This window comes from Panulirus ornatus, chromosome 2 (genome assembly GCF_036320965.1).
Source record: "Panulirus ornatus isolate Po-2019 chromosome 2, ASM3632096v1, whole genome shotgun sequence".
In the NCBI taxonomy this organism is placed as follows: Eukaryota; Metazoa; Arthropoda; class Malacostraca; order Decapoda; family Palinuridae; genus Panulirus; species Panulirus ornatus.
The window spans coordinates 26,956,417-26,976,619 of record NC_092225.1 but is presented as its reverse complement, the minus strand read 5'-3'; the positions used below and the strand labels follow the sequence as shown (position 1 = coordinate 26,976,619).

The 20,203-nt window shown below is 38.6% G+C and overlaps 1 protein-coding gene across 1 annotated transcript; it reads right to left on the bottom strand.

Moving 5' to 3' along the window:
* Positions 1-231: 231 nt before the first annotated feature.
* SPARC (secreted protein, acidic, cysteine-rich) lies at positions 232-19,280 on the bottom strand. The gene is made up of 9 exons (XM_071672634.1): positions 18,934-19,280; positions 9,330-9,397; positions 8,680-8,775; positions 7,094-7,292; positions 6,214-6,329; positions 5,354-5,500; positions 3,667-3,869; positions 1,576-1,723; positions 232-1,206 (listed from the first exon to the last, which is right to left on the bottom strand). The coding sequence occupies exons 2-9, from the start codon at positions 9,393-9,395 to the stop codon at positions 1,156-1,158; spliced, it is 1,026 nt and encodes a 341-aa protein (XP_071528735.1). The 5' UTR covers positions 9,396-9,397; positions 18,934-19,280; the 3' UTR covers positions 232-1,155.
* Between the last annotated feature and the right edge of the window lie 923 nt (positions 19,281-20,203).

Here is a 20,203-nt window from a genome sequence, read left to right as displayed (position 1 = left end):
TGGATCAATGTTGTATATAGGGGCAACATGCTGTCCGTTGGATGAATCAGGACATAAGAGGCAGTCATGATAAACCATGGAAAGTCTGTGGGGCTTTGTTGCATTACACATGACAGCTACATTTATATCAGCAAATGGCTGCTGTTTTTCTATTCTCAACTCTATCTAGCTAAGAAAAGCAATCACATAAAAAATCAATTGAAGACAGACAAAAGAAGAAATAATACAATGTTAAAGTTATACATCTATATTGTTTGATGACCTAACATTAACCATAAGAAAACTGCCTGTTTACCAATTTTGCATTTCCGAACAAAAATATCTAAAAAAATCATTCTAGCTACAACACCTGAAGATTAATTAAAAACAACTACAGAAAAAACATACAGTAAATAAAGAAAAGCTTACAGGAGAGCCATACAGAGTAAATCATCTACAAAATAAAAATGTACTGTACAGCAAATGGCAGTGCTTAACAACTTACTACAAGTTGTAAAACTGAGTTGCAAGTTTTCTAGTGCATAGCTAATATTTATAAACAAAATCAAATTGCTACTTGAACTGACGAATCAAAAACTACATAAGTACAATCTACACTTATCAATATGTGTTTTCATTGATTCCACAATTTCATTATAGCTCATCTTTGAAAGCATAAGTAAAATATTGTGAAACTGCAGAATAGTGAAAATAAATTCTAGAAAAATAGTGAAAATAAATTCTAGATATCAACTTCTGAATCAGTTTAAAAAATTACGTATATACAAATATTCAATCTTTAGTTACACAATCAAATGATTGACTGACTATTCACCTCTGACAAAATGCAGAGGTTCTAGTAACAAGTGAAAATTACTAAAACTTTCATACCATTGAAGTAATCATCAACCAATAACCTTTGAGGAATAGCCTATAATGTCATCCAGACTAAAAATAATCAACTTGTTTTCTCTAATAATTCTTGTCTAAAACCAGTTTTCAGTACATTTGACTATAAATACACATATTACACGTAATAAAATCATCCCATAACTTCAATATAAGTACATGTTGATAAGTTTTATACTTGCAACTCCTAACATTAAGATGTATGCTATTTCGTAAAAAAAAACTTTTCCCATAATCAACAGTAAATTTCATTTTATGACTTATCTTTTAATCATCTCGGATGTCCTCACACATATCCTCCAGCTTGTCAAGTTCCTCCTGTAGGTGAAGGAAATCTAAATTAATCCTTTTATACTTGTATATCCATAAGATAGATATTATACAGCCATATATTACAACCTGAGAAGCAGAGTACAACTTTCTAATAACACACATAATCAAATAGTGAGTTTCTGCATGGCTTTACTGTACTTCAAACAAAAGAGATAAAACTACATAATGATGGTAAATCCTTCCAAAACCTTTTATCAGATTTGAACATGAGCATTAAATTGAGTTTACTCTTATCACTACATCTTTTCCAGCATTTACATGTTATAACCTCTTCGACAATAAAACCTTACAAAGTTAACAGAAAGTTTTCATGGATTTAGCATTTACAGGAAAACAACAAACTATTTATCCCACCTCACTAAGGTTGGAGCATTTGCCCCATTCCTTTAGAGTAATGAGGTGATCATCATTTTCATCACAGGAGTCCAAGAAGGTGCTAATGCAATGCTCCAAAGTGACAAGTGGAGCACGGATAGGGAACAGCTCATGACGCGAGACAGCACTGGTTATAAAAATAAATACATACTAGTTTTATACATAGTTTGTCAAACACACACACACACACACACATTTTTTTCTTATACATGTTCATCATTTCCCGCTTTAGCAAGGTAGCGTTAAGAACAGAGGACATAGCCTAAGAGGGAAATTCCACACTTGGCTCCCTTCTCGGTTCCTTCTTTAGGAAAAGTAAAAACTGGAGGGGAGGATTTCCAACCCCCCAACTCCCTCCCCTTAAAGTCACCTTTTACGACATGCAGGGAATACGTGGTAATAAAAGGAGTGTGGTTGAGAAAGCAGTAGAGGGTGTTCTGAAATGGTTTGGTCACATGGAGAGAATGAGTGAGGAAAGATTGACAAAGAGGATATATGTGTCGGAGGTGGAGGGAATGAGAAGTGGGAGATCAAATTGGAGGTGGAAGGATAGAGTGAAAAAGATTTTGAGCGATCGGGGCCTGAACATGCAGGAGGGTGAAAGGCGTGCAAGGAATAGAGTGAATTGGAACGATGTGGTATACCGGGATCGACGTGCTGTCAATGGATTGAACCAGAGCATGTGAAGTGTCTGAGGTAAACCATGGAAAGTTCTGTGGGGCCTGGATGTGTAAAGGGAGCTGTGGTTTCGGTGCATTATACATGACAACTAGAGATTGAGTGTGGATGAATGTGTTATCTTTGTTATCTTTTCCTAGCGCTACCTTGCATGCATGCGGGGGGGAGGGGGTTGTCATTTCATGTGTGGTGGGGTGGCGACGGGAATGAATAAAGGCAGCAAGTATGAATTATGTAAATGTGTATATATGTATATGTCTGTGTATGTATATGTTGAAATGTATAGGTATGTATATGTGTGTGTGTGGACGTGTATGTATATACATGTGTATGTGGGTGGGTTGGGCCATTCTTTCATCTGTTTCCTTGCGCTACCTCACTAATGCGGGAGACAGTGACAAAGTATAATAAAATAAAATAAAAATTATATGTTACCCTGGGGATTGGGGAGAAAGAATACTTCCCATGTATTCCCTGTGTGTCTTAGAAGGCGACTAAAAGGGGAGGGAGCAAGGGGCTGGAAATCCTCCCCTGTCATTTTTAATTTTCCAAAAGAAAGAAGAGAGAAGGAGGCAAATGAGGATATTCCCTCAAAGGCTCAGTCCTCTGTTCTTGGCGCTACCTTGCTACCGCGAGAAAAGGCAAATAGTATGAAAAAGTATATATACATATATATATATATATATCTTTCTTTCATACTATTCGCCATTTCCCGCATTAGCAAGGTAGCGTTAAGAACAGAGGACTGGGCCTCTGAGGAAACATCCTCATCCAGCCCCCTTCTCTGTTCCTTCCTTTGGAAAATAAAAAAAGAAAAAAAAAAGTTTTGCACCTCCATTTGATTGGGTGATGACCAAATTAGAAAACTGTTCATAAACAAGTATACATGCTAATTATACGAAGTATTGATTTTGCTGACTTGGAGAAAATATTATACCATATATCAAAATTTCAATGACCTGGGAAACTTGTGGTCCTTCTTAGTAACTTTCTGATTCTAGTTTCAACATATGTCTCCAAGCAGAATAGTGATTATTCTTAATAACTTGATGACTCAAAGTTTAGTGTAATATGTCACCAATTAGAATAAAGTACAATTCTTGAAGATGAGTCATTTACATAATATTTAATATTTGAAGGTATATGTTGTTGAAATTAGGTACACAATGGAGTCTCAAGTTACTATACAAATATACTTTCGTAAAAAAATTCAGTCCTTGTCAATTACACAAATAAATCCTTCCTACAACTACTACTACTACAATAGGCAATTTCCTTCAAAATCAACAGATAATTCACATACATGTAATATTCATAAGTTTTTTGTTCTAATAACTTCATCCCTACCTTAGCTTGCCTACATGTTCAGTGTCAAACATCAGTATATCTCACCTATCTTTTGGATGAGAGTCAAGTTCACACCACTTCCATACCACTGCATATGTCCACTGCTTTGAGGGATTCTCTTCAGCCTCCCTTTCTAGACGAACATAATGCTCACTCAGAATTTCACGTTCTGCCATTTCACGCATGATGTTGAACAACCATTCACTCATGCGGCGGGGGAAATCTTCTAACTCTCCTGGACTGCATTCCTGTCAAACACAACATGAGAGTTAGTTTAGGGCATGCTTAAGAGCTTAATAAACATTTCTGAAATAATGTTACAATCTTACGTATTCTATTCTACTTAATGACTAACTGCAGGAATAATGGTCATCTCTACCATGTGGTCAAGCATTTATTATTTGACATTAATCACTTCAACAATCAAAATTATCTTTGGTGATGGAATATCTCTCATTACTACTGAAAACTTTCCTCTGCCTCAAATAATTAGTATTAACTGTCAATCAGAAAACTGTAGCCACAAACAAAAGCCTCTTGGGTTTTAAGAAAATGTCTTATCTTGTTTGAAACATGCAATATAATACGCTTATGTTTACATGTTAAATGAAGGATTTAGAAAAAAAAGGGCAACACAAGTTAACCAACACCTCAAGCCCCTCTCACAGTTTCTGGTAATTTTTCATTGACTAAAATCAAAATCAAAACTGTTAAGTGTCATATGTAATTCTGAGGCTCAAGTTTTGCATGAAGAGGGGTAGGTGTTGTTTTAGCACTTTATTCAGCCCTCCTTGAATGAACAAGAAAAAATGATAAATAAACATTAAAAAATTGTGCATTTGGCCAAAAAAAAAGCAACACAGCCTACTGACAGCATTAACACAAGGTGCTTATTTATAGTTTATTTACAAACATAGCATGGTATGTCAGTAGTGACCAATTAATAAAAACTATAAATCTCCAAACCTTCTTTGGATGTATAGAAAATAAAAAAATTTAACAGTTGGAACTCTAATATGTTTCAAAAGAAGTACACATTTTTTTGTGATAAAAAACATTAAAAACTTACCATATCACAAGCTTAACAGAACGATAAATAAAATGTGGTAAGCAGTGAGTAGCAGAGATAAGCTAGAAAAAATTTAGTCCTTTGTTGATGATATGGTATCACAAAAATGTTCTACAAGTTCTCCAAACAATGAAGCCAAAGAAGATATGAACACTTTCCACAACAATAACAGTAAATAACTCTTAAACAGTGGCCAACTAAGCTAGCAGTCCATTTCACAGAGAATGGCAGCCACAGTCATAGGACAAATAAACTTTTCTCGTGTTTAAACATGATAAGTAGTCTCTCCTCTCTCTCTCTCTCTCCATTCAAAGTTTGGTGGAATAACATTACTGAATAATTACTTACAAACAAATCAGCAGTATGTTAAAAATATGATATAAGCTGAAAATGCCACACACAATTTGGATTGAAAACATTTATGGGCGAGTGAAAAACACCACTGGTTGTGGGTCATGGGGGCTACACCGGGTTTGGTATTGTAAAGACTTTCATATTTGTAATTAAGTTGTCATCATACGAGGAACACAAATAATATCACTCATTTTTCTCCAGAATAAAACTCTGTCCTGCCATACATCTACTAATGTATATTACGTCAGATGAAACATTCTACTTCTAACTTCTACATTTTGTTATTAAATCAGAAGTAAAAGTACTTACAGGGAGGTCTTGACACTGTCCATAATAGTCAATATGAGCATGACTATAGTCTGGACTGAGGCAGCTCTCGTCGCCCTCTTGACAGAGACAACGCTGACGGTATAGCTCACAATCTGACATCCAAGTCTCATTGTGGTTACTACATACCTGTAGAGATAGGCATCACTATATGATATTGTTTCATTACAGTTACTAAGTACATATGCACAAAATGTTACAAAGACCTCTCATGATGTTTTCCTTTTATGAAACTGAAGAAATACACATAAATATACAGTATTCAATTTATTTCATGTCTGCATATTACGAAACACATCAACCACATTCTCTACTCATAACAATACTTAGGTGAATAAATTCTTTTTAAAATGTATCATATGCTGATGATCCAGTCAAACATAAACTGAAGCAAGTATGAATATGTACATGTGTATATATATATATATATATATATATATATATATATATATATATATATATATATATGTCTGTGTACATATATGTTGATATGTATATGTGCATATATAAATATTCTTTTTTCATACATATTCACCATTTCCCGCATTAGCAAGGAAGCATTAAGAACAGGACTGAGACTTTGAGGGAATATCCTCACTTGGCCCCCTTCTCTGTTCCTTCTTTTGGAAAATTAAAAACGAGAGGGGGGGATTTCCAGCCCCTTGCTCCCTCCCCTTTTAGTTGCCTTCTACGGCACGCAGGGAATATGTGGGAAGTATTCTTTCTCCCCTATGATAAATCAAATATCTTTTCACTTTAAGCACTTGAAAAACTGGTCAGAATGACTAAACATCATCTATCTACTAACAGTTATAAGTACAACCAAATGATTCACAACTTACCCTCCTCCGTACATCAGTTTCCTGTCCACACACATTGACGCAACGACATTCTCCTTCACCTGCATCATTTACCACACACATACGTCCGGCACCACAGTACATATCCAAGCAGGCATCTGTTAAAACAATGATACTCTCTAAACATCAATGCAAATTATTTTTTTAAGTCTAACTTTTTGGGGACAAATTGATTTATATTCTGGGGCAACTCATACTAATATGACTGAATGCCTCATGCTAACCTATACTAAGTAGGCAATAAGCCTTAGGAAGATTATATAATAACAGAAAAATTCTGTTTAGGTCATCACTAAAAATGTTTTCCTCCACAAAGCTGATAAACTGAAGAGCATCAGCATTCACAAAGTCCTTATGTTAGAAACATGAATAATGGAGACCAATCCATATATCAGCTAATGAAAAGGACAGCAAAATGCTGTAAAAAGACTGAAACAAAGGATATGAAACAATCAGGGTAGTCTATGGCCATGGCTTGACTGTAGTTGAAAGTCCCTAATTTTTTTGCATTACACATGATGGGTAGTAGATGGATATCTGCAAACAAAGCTATGGTTCATTTGCTTTTGATACAGTCAATAAAGTGGGAGAGGCAAATATGTATATAAAAAAATGCTGGATGTAGCAAAGGCAATAAGATATTAAAAAAAAAAAGCTGCTTATCTTTACTAAATCATTAAATGAGACAACCTTGATTAGGGCATTCAGATGCCAATGCCATCTCATCTAACATAAAAAAAAGAATTAAGTTCTACAGTAAAGAATAAATATAAGCTTATATATAAAAATTTTTAGCATAAAGTGTCTGACTGCCAGGTTATATGTAAAATATGAGTACCAACTAATATGGAATATGTATTACTTCCTTGAATTTGGAGTAACTCTTCATTGGGTTCTTCAGGGTTTTCCTCCTCAACAGCTTCTTCAGGTAACTCTTCTTCAAGGTTCTCTTCTTCAAAATGTTCCTCCTCTTCTTCTACAGGGTCCTCACGGTCTTCCTCTACTACTTCATTCTCTTCATCTGAAGTCTCCTCTTCCGCTTCAGCAATTTCTGACTCAAGCTGAGGAGTGACAGGGACTATTAAAATTATTAGTAAACTTCACATCTAGCCAAATACGGAAGTAAATCATCTTTAAACAATACTGATATCATTTGAAGAATGCAGAATTTCAATTACATATATATCGGAATGAAAGTGATCCATGTATATGGTAATTGATGGTAAGACCTAATATGGAATTGTTACTTCATAATTCTCTGCAAAATAATGCAATGATTTCCACAATCAAAATAACGAACTAACAACAAAGAAACCATCAATAACAGGCTAAATATATACTGGTGAGGCTGGCTGGCTGCCTGGGTCATTATGGCCATCAACATTAAGTTGTATTCACCAACCAAAAAATCTTTAACACCTTCAGGCACTAAAGATAACTCTAAGAACACACACTCAGCATGTGACCCTTGCTGGTTAGGAACTACTTACAGTACAAAGAAACCTAAAGTACATACAGATTAAATGAATGCTGAATAGATGTATTGTCAATACCTAAAGTTGGAGTAAATTAAGTATTTACATTGCAAGCAATCCCAGACGAGAACTCTTAACATTTTTGACATTAGCGTAGCTTTATTTTCCATGATATAACTATCTTCTGCAGAATGTACCTTCAAACAAAATTATTCAATTACAAAACTAAAGTTTATTCTCAAGTAAGTGAAAGTTTTATTCACTTATAGTAATTTACAGATGTAACAGGCAAAAGCTTTGGTATCACCGAGGAATTTCAAGCCAGTATTTGTATTTACTAAAAATATAAGCAACATTTTACTACATCACAACTCCATAACTACAAAATACATCCACAATTATTCTGTTAAACCATGTAACAGTTTTGCCACTTCACTATTCATGAGTGATGTGGTGCACACAAATGAGAATCTTGGTAGCAATACCTGCAAAAACCTTTCTGTACTTTACTTAGACTGTAAATTCCAAGGCTTCTGTGTTTGGAAATTGCAGGCCTACCTTACATTACTGAGTCCTTCCTAGGAGGTCTGATCTAAATATACAAAAGGGTGAAACAATATGAAAACTGAGTCACTTAATCTCTCAGTTTGCAGAGTTCAATGTAAACCTGTTGCCAGGCCTAGGACCCAAACTTGATTCACATCTGATAATATTAAGCACTATACAGAGAAGGCCCATGATGTGCTACTGACAAAAAAATCTCCAAGATGACTTAAATAAACTTGTCATTCCTGTTCCATACATTCACTGAAACTGAAAATTAATCATAACTCATAAACATTACTGGATACACTAAAGTCCAGCAGCTGTAGCTGTCTGAGGAATACTTATCATCCTCATCCGACCATCTTTTGAAAAATCTGATCAAAAACACATCTACATTATCAAGAGTTCTGCGAACAAAGATACTTACCTCTGCCTCAAGTTCGAGCAACTGTTCCAGTTTCTCCTCAATCTCTGCTATATGCTTCTTCTGAGAGTCAGAGTAGGCCTTCTTACTGTGTTTTTCCTGTAGAGAAAAAAGATTACGAATTTGATGTCTATATAGTGAGAGTCTGGAGATGGATGTCTATGTCCAATATCAAATAAGAGGATTAGGAAATCAATGGAAGAGATATGTCAAAAGGAGAGTGGATATGTACAACAGATATAACACCCATGCACCATCTGGTATTCATGTGAAAGCAGATACGAGAATCGCAAAATAAGAAATACATACAATATCAAGGACGGATCCTATGAGTGCAAGAATTCTCTCCCCAAAAGCACAAATAATCACAAATAAACATAATCACATACATTCCCTCCACATGCAGATATTCTTTGATGACAGTGCACATAAACTGTATAACAAATCTAAAGTGAAGTTGTATTTACACAAAGACAAGAAAAAGTTCTGTAAATGCTTAACAGCATACATTCCCTCCACATGCAGATATTCTTTGATGACAGTGCACATAAACTGTATAACAAATCTAAAGTGAAGTTTGTATTTACACAAAGACAAGAAAAAGTTCCGTAAATGCTTAACAGCACTAAATACAAGTGCAATGGTAGCTTTACCTTGGTCATGGCACTGGCAAAGTTAATTGCCACCACCAGAAGTAGCACAAGTGCCAATGCCTTCATCTCTGCAAGCAAAAAAATTATACATTAGAAGACATGAACTTTGGAAGTCAATTATCAGAATGTTCAAATGTATATATATATATATATGCGTCTGTCTGCACTCAGAGATGGTACATGGAAAATCTTACCTGACCATACAATTAATGGCAATGTCTACAACCCCAAATGACTGTTTTACTGTGAAAACTGCTGCATAACTAAATGGAAACAATTATTCACAAACATAAAACTCGATGGTGCGTACATAAAACTTACACAACCAAGTAAAAAGAAAACAAAATTCTTGGATTACAACTCATTGTTCACAAAAAGTCTTAAATACTAAGAACACAGGCATTATGACAAAGATTTGCTACAGACTCACAACCCATGTTTCACACCAGAAAATCAACATGTAACCTAAATTTCCCAAAGGCAAAGATTTACAACCCACGTTCACACAACTATACGTCTGTCAATTTCTGTATCATTGTAAAACTCTGCAAGTAATTACAATCCAAGCTTCACATCAAATCAGAACACTTTATGAATTTTGTAACCAATATTTCGCAACTAAAAACGAATCATATACAAAATCACGTCTCTGTAAGTGAGACTTAAATTTCATCATTCTACATTAACAAAATGAGCACCTATTCATCAGCCCAATTAAAAAAAATCTACATTATCGGAAGTTTAGTTCGATGAAATAAATTAGAAAGAATTTGCAGACAAAATTTCGTACATATAAACTTCATGTCTGTTTTAGGAAGTTGTCCCAATGGCCACCTGTAAACCCAAGAAACAAACATGGAGACATTTTTTTTCTCCTTTGGAAGGCCTGAATGGGTTAAAGAATTTATAAATCATCATTATCAAGTGTATATTGTACTGTACCAATTATCCCATGCCCCTCTTTTCTTTTTTCTCTGGTTACGCCCCTGAATATACTACAAACAAATCATCACCAATAATAAATCAGGCCTTAAGTTACGTAGGTATAATGGGTTTATACAGATCATGAGTGGCAGGATAACCCATTGCGCCAGGGGCAGCCCCCTTAGCAACAACGTCAAAACCAGTGTGGGCCAGATGAAGGCAAAACAAGGCCGTCTTGATGGTTGGAGCAGCCATCACCGCTCACACTCCCCTCCCATGCAGACTTCGCCCTCACAGGATATGAAACATCGCCCAGCCATGTACACTAACTCCCTAGTTTTTCCAACTATGCCATAAGATATGAAGGTCTTGAATAATCATGGAAACCATACAAGGATGTAACGCAAATAATTCCAAAGAAGGAATGCATCCCATTCATAGACTCCACATGGGATTAGGCCAATATGGGATCACACTGGTACCCAGCCTATCACCAGAACACCACATTTGAAGATAATTATACTCGACCAGTATCGAAATTACCCTCGGGTAAAGTTGCCGACATAAATCTAATCCCAATTCATTCTCTATCATATCAGTGTGACATGAAAACCATTCACACTCATCTTCCACATAAGTTCAAAACAGTTGGTGGTGCCTGGCATTTCAATTCCCAGAGTGATTTGTAAGTAAAATGGGAACCCCCATTACTCTTACCAGTTGTACCTTCTTCAGACTTGTACATAAACAATGGTCACTTTTAATCAAGATATTAGTCTCAGAAATAATATCTCTAATCCTAAAGAGCCTCATTCAATTTTTTGTTTATGCCAGGTCTTGTTTCTTCTCCATGTCACGAACTAAAATTCACTCAACTTATTATACTAACCACTACCATTAGCACAATAAATATCCCAATCATCACCTTTTTGACAAGTGCAAGTGCCTTTGCCGGCTCACTAACAACCTTCACTCTCCTATCCGATATTAATATTTAAGACATATTAGCAGAAATGCCTTCATCACAAATAATATTTCATAAAATATCATCGCTACAATTTTTCAGAATGGATACAACAGCTTTGGTCCCTTCCCTCCTTGGATCTGCCAGTTTCCAGTTCACAAATCAAATCCTTCATACATAACACCATTAAAACCTTTATACACTTCATCTAATTCAATAGAATCTTGAGAAATTTCGAGCCAAGGATGGATGTGTATTTCAGAAGATGGATTTTGGTGTAATTTCTTACCAAGCGCAAAAGAAACAAGTTACTGATACTATTCTCCATCCACAAGGAGTCCAACGGTTATTATGGATCCACTTCCAACGTCTTTCTATGATAACTCAGGTTTAAGGTACCAACTTAATCTGACAGAGTGTAGACTTTAACCTAGTATGGAAAAGGAGAAGGTTGGGTGAATCTTAAGGTGATCCGATACAATCAATGAGGAAAGCAGAACACACTCATCGGTAATCGCCATTGGCTAAAATGGTCAGAAAAAATACTCACAGTACTCATGTGGCCTATGTCAGTGTAAGAATCATTGAACTGGTCACTCTACTTCGAACAGATTTGCTACAGAAGGTCCAACAGTGAGCAACAGAAATTAAACCGAAGGTAAAAAGGACAAGGGAAGGTTCACATTAAATATATTTACGCGTTAAACCCGAGGTAAAGGAGAGGGGAAAGTCCACACCCATACACTTACACAAATTACAGGAAAAGAAAATGGAAGACATAAATATTACTTTAAAGTTCGTCAAACGATATGGCCATGTCGATGATGAATGCGCTCTGATCTAGAGAGAGGAAATTATCCAACAGACTAACTACGACGAGAAGAAAAACTGAAAAGACGAGGAAAAAACAGCCCTCTACAGTCAAACTGTGAGGTCAGGAAGTATGTACAAGCTCAAGAATTTACATGACAGAAAATGACAGGATATATGGTTCCACAAATGCTAAATAGGAAAACAAAACGAAACCAAAAACTCCCATACGCACATGCAATAGTAAATAAGCAATCACACACACACACACACACACACACACACAAACACACATAAATGCCAGTGTACAGACGAGAAATGAGACGCCGTTGAGGGCGACGACGCCAGGGAACGGAGGGGAGTGAGGGGAGGGGCTCGGAGCCACTGCCAACGTGGCACTGGTCACGTGACCCCGAGACTAAGATCCAAACATCTCTATTGCCGCCATCTTACACCAAGAAAAACTGGGGGGAAACAAAAAAGGCTTTCAGAGATTTATTGGTGATATCAGAGGCACGACACGTCACTGTATTCTGCATCTTGCACACATATTACAGAAAAAAACGGTAGAAGGGTACAAATGACGTCATTAGGGCAGTGGCCTTCTGGGCGGTTGCGTGGGGGAGGGGAAGCCACTGTGCCTTGAGAACCACGACTTCCCTCATCCCTCCCTCCCTCTTGATCCCCCCACCCCTCCTCACGCCCCCGCCCCACCCACCAGCTCTTTTGCTTTTATTTTTCTCAGCTCACGTCATGGAAATGTCACGCCAGCTGCAGCGTCCTCGCTGGGGGCAGGGCCAAAGAAGGAGGGGGAGAAATGACACAATAGGATGTGAATATGACTGTACAAGCACCAGGATAGGGGCCTCAAACAACAGCCAGGATTAGAGAGAAAAAAAGACTTTGGGATGAGTGGGTGAGGAAGAAAAAGGCAGCTAGGATGGTAACATAAACACGATAGTTAGGATGAGAATTGTAAAAGCCCTTCTTCTTCATGACATAAGTAAGTGGTAAAGTGCACACGTGCCACTTGTTAGCCTTTCAAGTGCTTATACTGTGTCTGAACTTAAGTACATCTGTTTGCCTGTCTGGGGCATAAACTATATTATCTTTGTCAGAAATATACAGGTTATATGGTCGCACCGACGAGTTCAAAGTTTGTACCGTCGTATTCAAACTCCATACATGCAGCTAGCAGTTTCGGTCATGTGTACATTCAGATGCACATACAGTGATTGTATCCTTCTTGTGTACATGTGTAGCAGTGAAGGATTCTGGGCTGTCTGTTTCGCCCACCACACTCACGTGTTTGCCATTACAATTTCCATATTACGGGGCTAATAATACAATTGTCTTGCCTTGTCTCTTATATATATATATATATATATATATATATATATATATATATATATATATATATATATATATATATCCCCCTCTCCCTCCAACATTTATCGACCAATTCCGACGGAAGGATGAACACCTAGGCTGGGGGTGGGCTGAAAGCTTTAGGCTTATTATCAACTGACACGGTCCTTAAGACCGTCAATGTCAAGTCATAACCAGCCGAAACAAAAAAAAAATCTTTGTAACACCTTCTTTATATGTTAAAAGATAATTCCTAGACCACATGCACCCTCGCTATGTATATGGCTCATGTATTTATGTCTGTCTAGGTAGATAGGAGGCTCAAAGCCTCGCCCTTATCGTTTCACGGGACACCAGATGGTACAATGGCTTCCAGACCACCGCATAAGGTTCCTACTAATGGAGGGGCGGCCGGGCAGACACCAAAGAACTGAAAAGAACTCCAAGATCCTTCTCTACTTGTATTTTATGCAGCGGATTTCCACATACTTCATACTTGTGATTAGCATTTTCATCTGCGTGCATGACTTTACATTTGTTTACATAAAATTTCATCCGCCGTTAGTCGAACCGTCGAACCACTTTGTTAAAAAAAAAAAATAAGACCTTTGAATTATTTCACATTCCTACCTCCTAGTTGTGTGTTATCCGTAAATTTGGAAATCTTAGATAGGAGACCCAATTCTAAATCATTCAAGTATATACCGAAGAAAATAACGTGCGCCAAGGCCCATCACTCTGAGGCACACCACTCGTCACGTTCACCCTTTCTGAGGCATCACCATGTTAAACAGAGAGAGAGAGAGAGAGAGAGAGAGAGAGAGAGAGAGAGAGAGAGAGAGAGAGAGAGAGAGAGAGAGTTAAGGTCATCACGTCAAGACCAACTCAACTTGTTTTAGCAATACAAAGAAATTATATATATATATATATATATATATATATATATATATATATATATATATATATATATATATATATATATAATGTGTGGATCTGGCAGAAATACGTCGAGGTGTGGCCGGACACCCGAGATGAGGCGGGCAAGGGTGATGGGGTAGCACCAGCTGGGGTTCCGTGGCCAGGAAGGGATGAGGGAGGGTGGCTGCAGCAGGGAGAAAGCTTTGACCGAGGGAGAGGGAGAGAGGGCACTGGGGTGTCGGGAGGAAGGAAGGGCCGAGGAATGACAGCAAAGTACAATGAACCAAGGCCTAGTTACAGCAGTCTAAGGTAAGCCTAGAAACAAAGATCACATACTCTACAGCGCACGTACCTGAGATTGTAAATTATATACAAGGCTTGCGCGTTGCGTTCACCGCTATTCTTTTCTTATACCATATTTCTATTTAACGGCTTGTTTTCGACCATAAAGATCTTTTAATTTCCCTTCGCTAAGCACTAAATAACGAGAGAGAAGTGCAAAGGCGAATACGGGACTGTAGAAGGTCCGGGAAGTTGCTAGGGTGCGTGGCTGAGGTCCGCCACACCATGTAAACTGAGTGATGATGCCGGAGGTTCAAGCTCTTCCTCTGGGTAAATAAACTGTGGTGTTACGACATTAATCACGGGTTCCTACACACTAAGCGCAGCTACCTCTTCAAAATACGAAGCGCTAGTGTACTGAATGAGATCCCTTTCCTCACGATGAAAAAACTAGAAATTCGAAACTCTAATATGGCCGCCTTCACGACCAAAACACATTTATCTTCGGCACTAACAATGCGCCTCAGTTTAAACAGCTGAAAAATCACATCTGAACTAGCGGTGTCAAGTCTTCTCTGTACTGGATCATCTTCCATCAAGCCCCTAAACCCATGGGTACCTTACTTGAACACGAGAGTATGATCCTTAAACAAGACAGAACGATCCTTTAAGCGGTACGGTACGATCCCTGAACACGAAAGTGCGATCCTTGAGCATGATGGTACTAACCTTAAGCACGGTGGTGGTACGACCCCTGAACAGGACAGGACGACTCGAGTATGACTGCGTGACCTTTAACCTGACCCTGAATTGTTATCTTAAAGGCCACGCCATCGTACCCAAGTATATCATCATCCAGTCGTGCTCAAAAGATCGAGCGGCAACGTGTTCATGGATGGTACCGTCGTGTTCAGGGGGGTCAAACCCTGTGAGTTAGAGCTATGCTTGTTTTCTTTGATGCGATACTGCGTCTTATAGATACCCCGCACCCCACCCCTTTCATTGCGTAACTGCGTCTTTTGGATACCCCCACGCCCACCCCTTCATTTACGCTACGTGGTCAGGTTTAATGACAGACAGCCATTTTTGAATTTATGTGATTTTCATCAACCTTTAATAAAACATGTCCATCACTCAAGTTTCAAACGCGTGTAAATTAACTACCCCGGTGCCCAACACTTTGTGGTTCAACCTACTAATGTTCTAATCATATATGCTAAAAATGTCCGTCTTGTATTACTGTGCCGTCTTCACATAAGATTCGTGCAATGCTGTACAACTTGCGCAATAATTTATCATTGGACGTATGTATTTGCTGTTAGGTTTTGTGTTGTAAATGGTGGCTGTCAGAAGATCAAGTCACATCAGGGTTCCTGGGGCGGAGACAAGGCGTCGTTGTCAGGCATGTGGCAGCTCTTGCCCACACCCACACCCCTAACGCAGCCCAGTCCACACACCCTACGACTGCCTCCCACACAAAACCTACAAAGCGTCCCACACCCTCTCCCCCTTTTCTTTCGAGAGGAGACAGGGAAAGAGATGATGATGATGATGATGTAGGAAGCAAAAAGAATTAAAGAGTGCAAAGAGGTGTAGGTTTATTCCCCGACTGGTTACCTCCCCTGAGGAAGACTCCGGCCCACCTCCCCTTCCCTGCACTTCGCTTGCCCTACCGTCAGCTTCTACCATAGCCAGTTATCTTGTACACAACATCCGTCTCTACACCTAATCCTTTAACCTCGCATTTGCTGTTTCAGACGATTAATATATGAACTGTTTCTAGGAGATTCCCTGCATGTGTCACCCTCCTGCAGAAATGTAAACAAACGCCTGCCGTGCTAAGACCAGTCTGGTCTATACACTAACATTCCGCGACCTTTGCCACCTCGGCAAGTTTATGATACTAAACAGATACTTCTGGGACATACCAGCGGTATATTATTATCCAATGACCTGTAATGTTATATCAACAGTTTATACCACCAGACACTGATGTCTCGGGCATCTGGTCTAACCCAATATCCAGTTGCGTTTGGGACCTCGACGGGTGACAGCCGTAATCTACGGTGGAATCCTAATGATTCTGCCATCTGACGCAGCAGAAGTGGGCAGTCTCAGCAACAGTAAGGGGTTTGGAACAACGACAGAGGTAGTGTCAACTACAGGGATAGATAAATTCAGCAGAGAGACTGTCACCAGTTAAAGAGAGGTAGCAGTAATAGAGCAAAGCCTATCACTAATGAAGATAAGCAAAGACATATACATTCAGGGATGATCATAACTCGGCACCAGCAAAGAGAGAGGGAGAGGGTAGGAAGGTAGCGTTACCGAATGCGTTTTAAGTTTGTGGGCGGCAAGTGTCCGACGTTAACATTCATCTGCCCGTTGGCGCGGTTTAATCATGGGTGTCTCTGGTATATATAATATAAATAAGATAAATCTCTGCTGCTAAGGAGGTCAAATATCGACTTTAAAAGTTCTGTTGATATAAAACGTTTTTCATACGTTCACGTTAGTTAACTACACATTTACCCTGATAATCATATTTTTTCAAAGGCATTTCCCTATGGACATTACTTTCAACATTAACGCCTTATCTCGCACCAAATGACGCAAGTATTCTATCATTTATCGAATTTACGGTACAAAAATAGGTCCGAAGCGTAGCCAAACTGATAAATTACCGAACTTGTCTGTTCAGGTATGAGTCAGTAGTTCAAAGTGTGTCACGCTGTGTGATGTTAGCAAGAAGGGAGTGTAGGCACAGGACAGTGTCAATTGTAAGGGGACGTCACTAGACGTAGTGTCGGCCGTAAGTGGGCAATGTCTACACTGGGACGTGTGATGTCAGGAGTTAAAGGATGTCAAACACGAAAGGACTGCACATGGATGTGTCAGCAGCAAGGGGATGATCGCACTGGGTGTATCGTCAACGGTAAGTGACAATGTCAGCTGAAGAATGTGTGTCTGAAGCAGAGGAGTGTCAGCACTGGGCATAGAATCTACAGCAGGGGAGAGTGTTACAGGGTGAACAAGGCGGGATTGTCTGCTCGTGTTGTGGCAGCATTGAGGTCGCCGCCACCAGATATGCCACCTAGATTTATGCGTCAACTTTTCCCATCAGCATCCTTCTCGGCTTGTTAAAAGCTCCACACGTCTAGGTTTTAAAGACTCGTTTTCTTTCTTAATGCAACTATATCAGTGGTGAACAACATACGTGGATTTCAATCATTACAAATTAGGCAATAATATCTTCAGCGCTAACTCGCAGTTTCCTTGTGAGCATTATTTATTTATCTAAAACAAGGATCGTACACCAGATTAGAGGTTTTAAACTGTTTACATATGCTGTTGAGCTGTATGTTTATAAAAAAGATAGTGTAATGATTCTCAGATAAAGGAAGTCTTTGAGGACGAAAAGCGTACACATAAGTGTTACATTCAAGACCGTAACAAGTTTCTGATGTAGAAAGAGAAGATATAATACATAATGCTATCCAAAGAACACATTAATAAGGCTGTTAAACTTTAGAAATACGCAAACAGGAAACTTAAACTATGCCTGTTTGTGCGGTGCCAAATGAAATTGGCACTACTGTGATAATGGCACTATCATACTTAAGTAAATAGTGAAATTAGCTAATATGGATATTTTGGTAATACCTACAGAGATAGGAGTGGAGTGAACCTATTTCCATATTATATGCTTAATTACATGGGCGCAACCAGACAGTTGTAATAAGGCTTCAACAAAATATATGTGGGCATAGTTACCATGTGAGGAAGTGAGCAATCCATTATTTACCCAAGATAAACCTTATACACTTACATAATTTCAGCCTTGTAACCTGGTTGTTACGCAAAAGGCAACAAGCCAATGCTTGTTTGTTCTTCTACAACAGGATCTACTGATTCGGGAGACAAACAAGGGCAACGACCAGTAAAGATGGGTCTCGTCATCCTCTTCATAAACAAACAGCTGTGTCCATCCCCTCCCAGTGAGCCTCGCCCTCCCCTCCCTCACCCACCTGCCCCAAGCAGAGCCTCATTCTACGTTTTCCTTCCCCAGAACTTCATTTAACGACTTACACCCATCATCTGCTGTCGAAACTGATCCTCATTAACACAATAAGTAATAACAATAGGAGCTGTCAGAGAACAACAGTTTGTGGTTGATAAATTACAGACTCGCCAGGTGGGCATCAGCAGTGGGCGCGCCTGAATTAAACTTGAGGTATCTCATAGTTTTCTGCAACGGATCTACGGTGCAACTACTTCAATTACCTTATCGCTAAAACTGTAAACTTTCTTGAGAAAGGCATAGATCAAACTACTCACTGGAGGAAGAGAGGTGAAGGAATCTTCAACCAAGGAACGCACAACACAGAGAACCTTTCCACCACGACCAAGTCTGTGACTGACGTCCCACACATACACACACGGCCTGGCCTCCCGTGCCCTGCGCTCCTCGCCACAAAGAAATGCCAAAGACTTCTTTTATCTCAAATATTTCTCTTTATAGATCACCCGTGTTTCCTTGAAAATCATTAAAGTTATTACTCTGATTTCATTTTAAGAAAACTGTTGTGAGAGTACTGGTTAAACTAACCGGTAATCTGTAAAAGAAAGACAAAATTCTCCAGACTACATGAATGGTTAAGGAGCGAGAGCGTAGGACTCCCAAGATGGGAACAATTTTAGTAGGAGGAGGAGTGAAGGACCAGACACGGGGAAAGTTCGAGACTCGTCAGCAGATGTATGTGTGAATGATACTGGCATTATTAGTTATCGTCTGCTCTATGATGAAACTAAAACCATAATCAAATGTAACGCGGAATATAAATCACTGTGGCTAAACAATCCATTTTGAATTAAATTCACATTAATTTTAAAGATCAATGTAGAAGTTACCTCAATTAGGATAAATAGCCCTTTCCTAAAATTCCACATTTTTCCCTTTCATTTACCAGTTCATTATAACTTAAACCGCTCTTTCTTAAAAGTCGGTCTCTCCATATCTATATTAGTCAACATTGTAGTTTTTCTCATTTCACAAACTTCATGTTATAGTTCTCTCGTTTATACAGTCGTTTACTTCACAGTTCCTGTATCTAATTACGTAAACAGTTCACTTTTCATTCATGTCATTACCCCTCATATTATAACTCACTCTTCTTTCTTCCTTATTCATGAAGCCATATCATGATATAGCTGAATTTTTCATGTAATTTTCATCATTACTCATTGAATATTTTCCTATTTTCCATGGCTCAACCAACAGTCTATTTCCTTTCATTGTAGATCATCTGTAGTCTTAGTGAGGTGTTCACAATACCGCTCCCGGTGTGGATTGATCAATGCCAGGGCAGTGTAGGGGAAGATAAGCAAAAGCCAGGCTGCTTAAGTCATCATGGCGTCCCGCCTGCCCATCACATCCGCTCGGGGAAGGGCTCGTGAATATGATCAGGAGCATATTTTCTTTCCATCCCAGGGTAGTAGTTAGCAGTGTGTTGTTAACCCCTCCACTCTTCAGTCCTCACCTAATTCACGAGCTCGTGGAGGCCGGGGGAATGAACCGAGATACTTTTTTTTTTTCTTATCTCTTTTA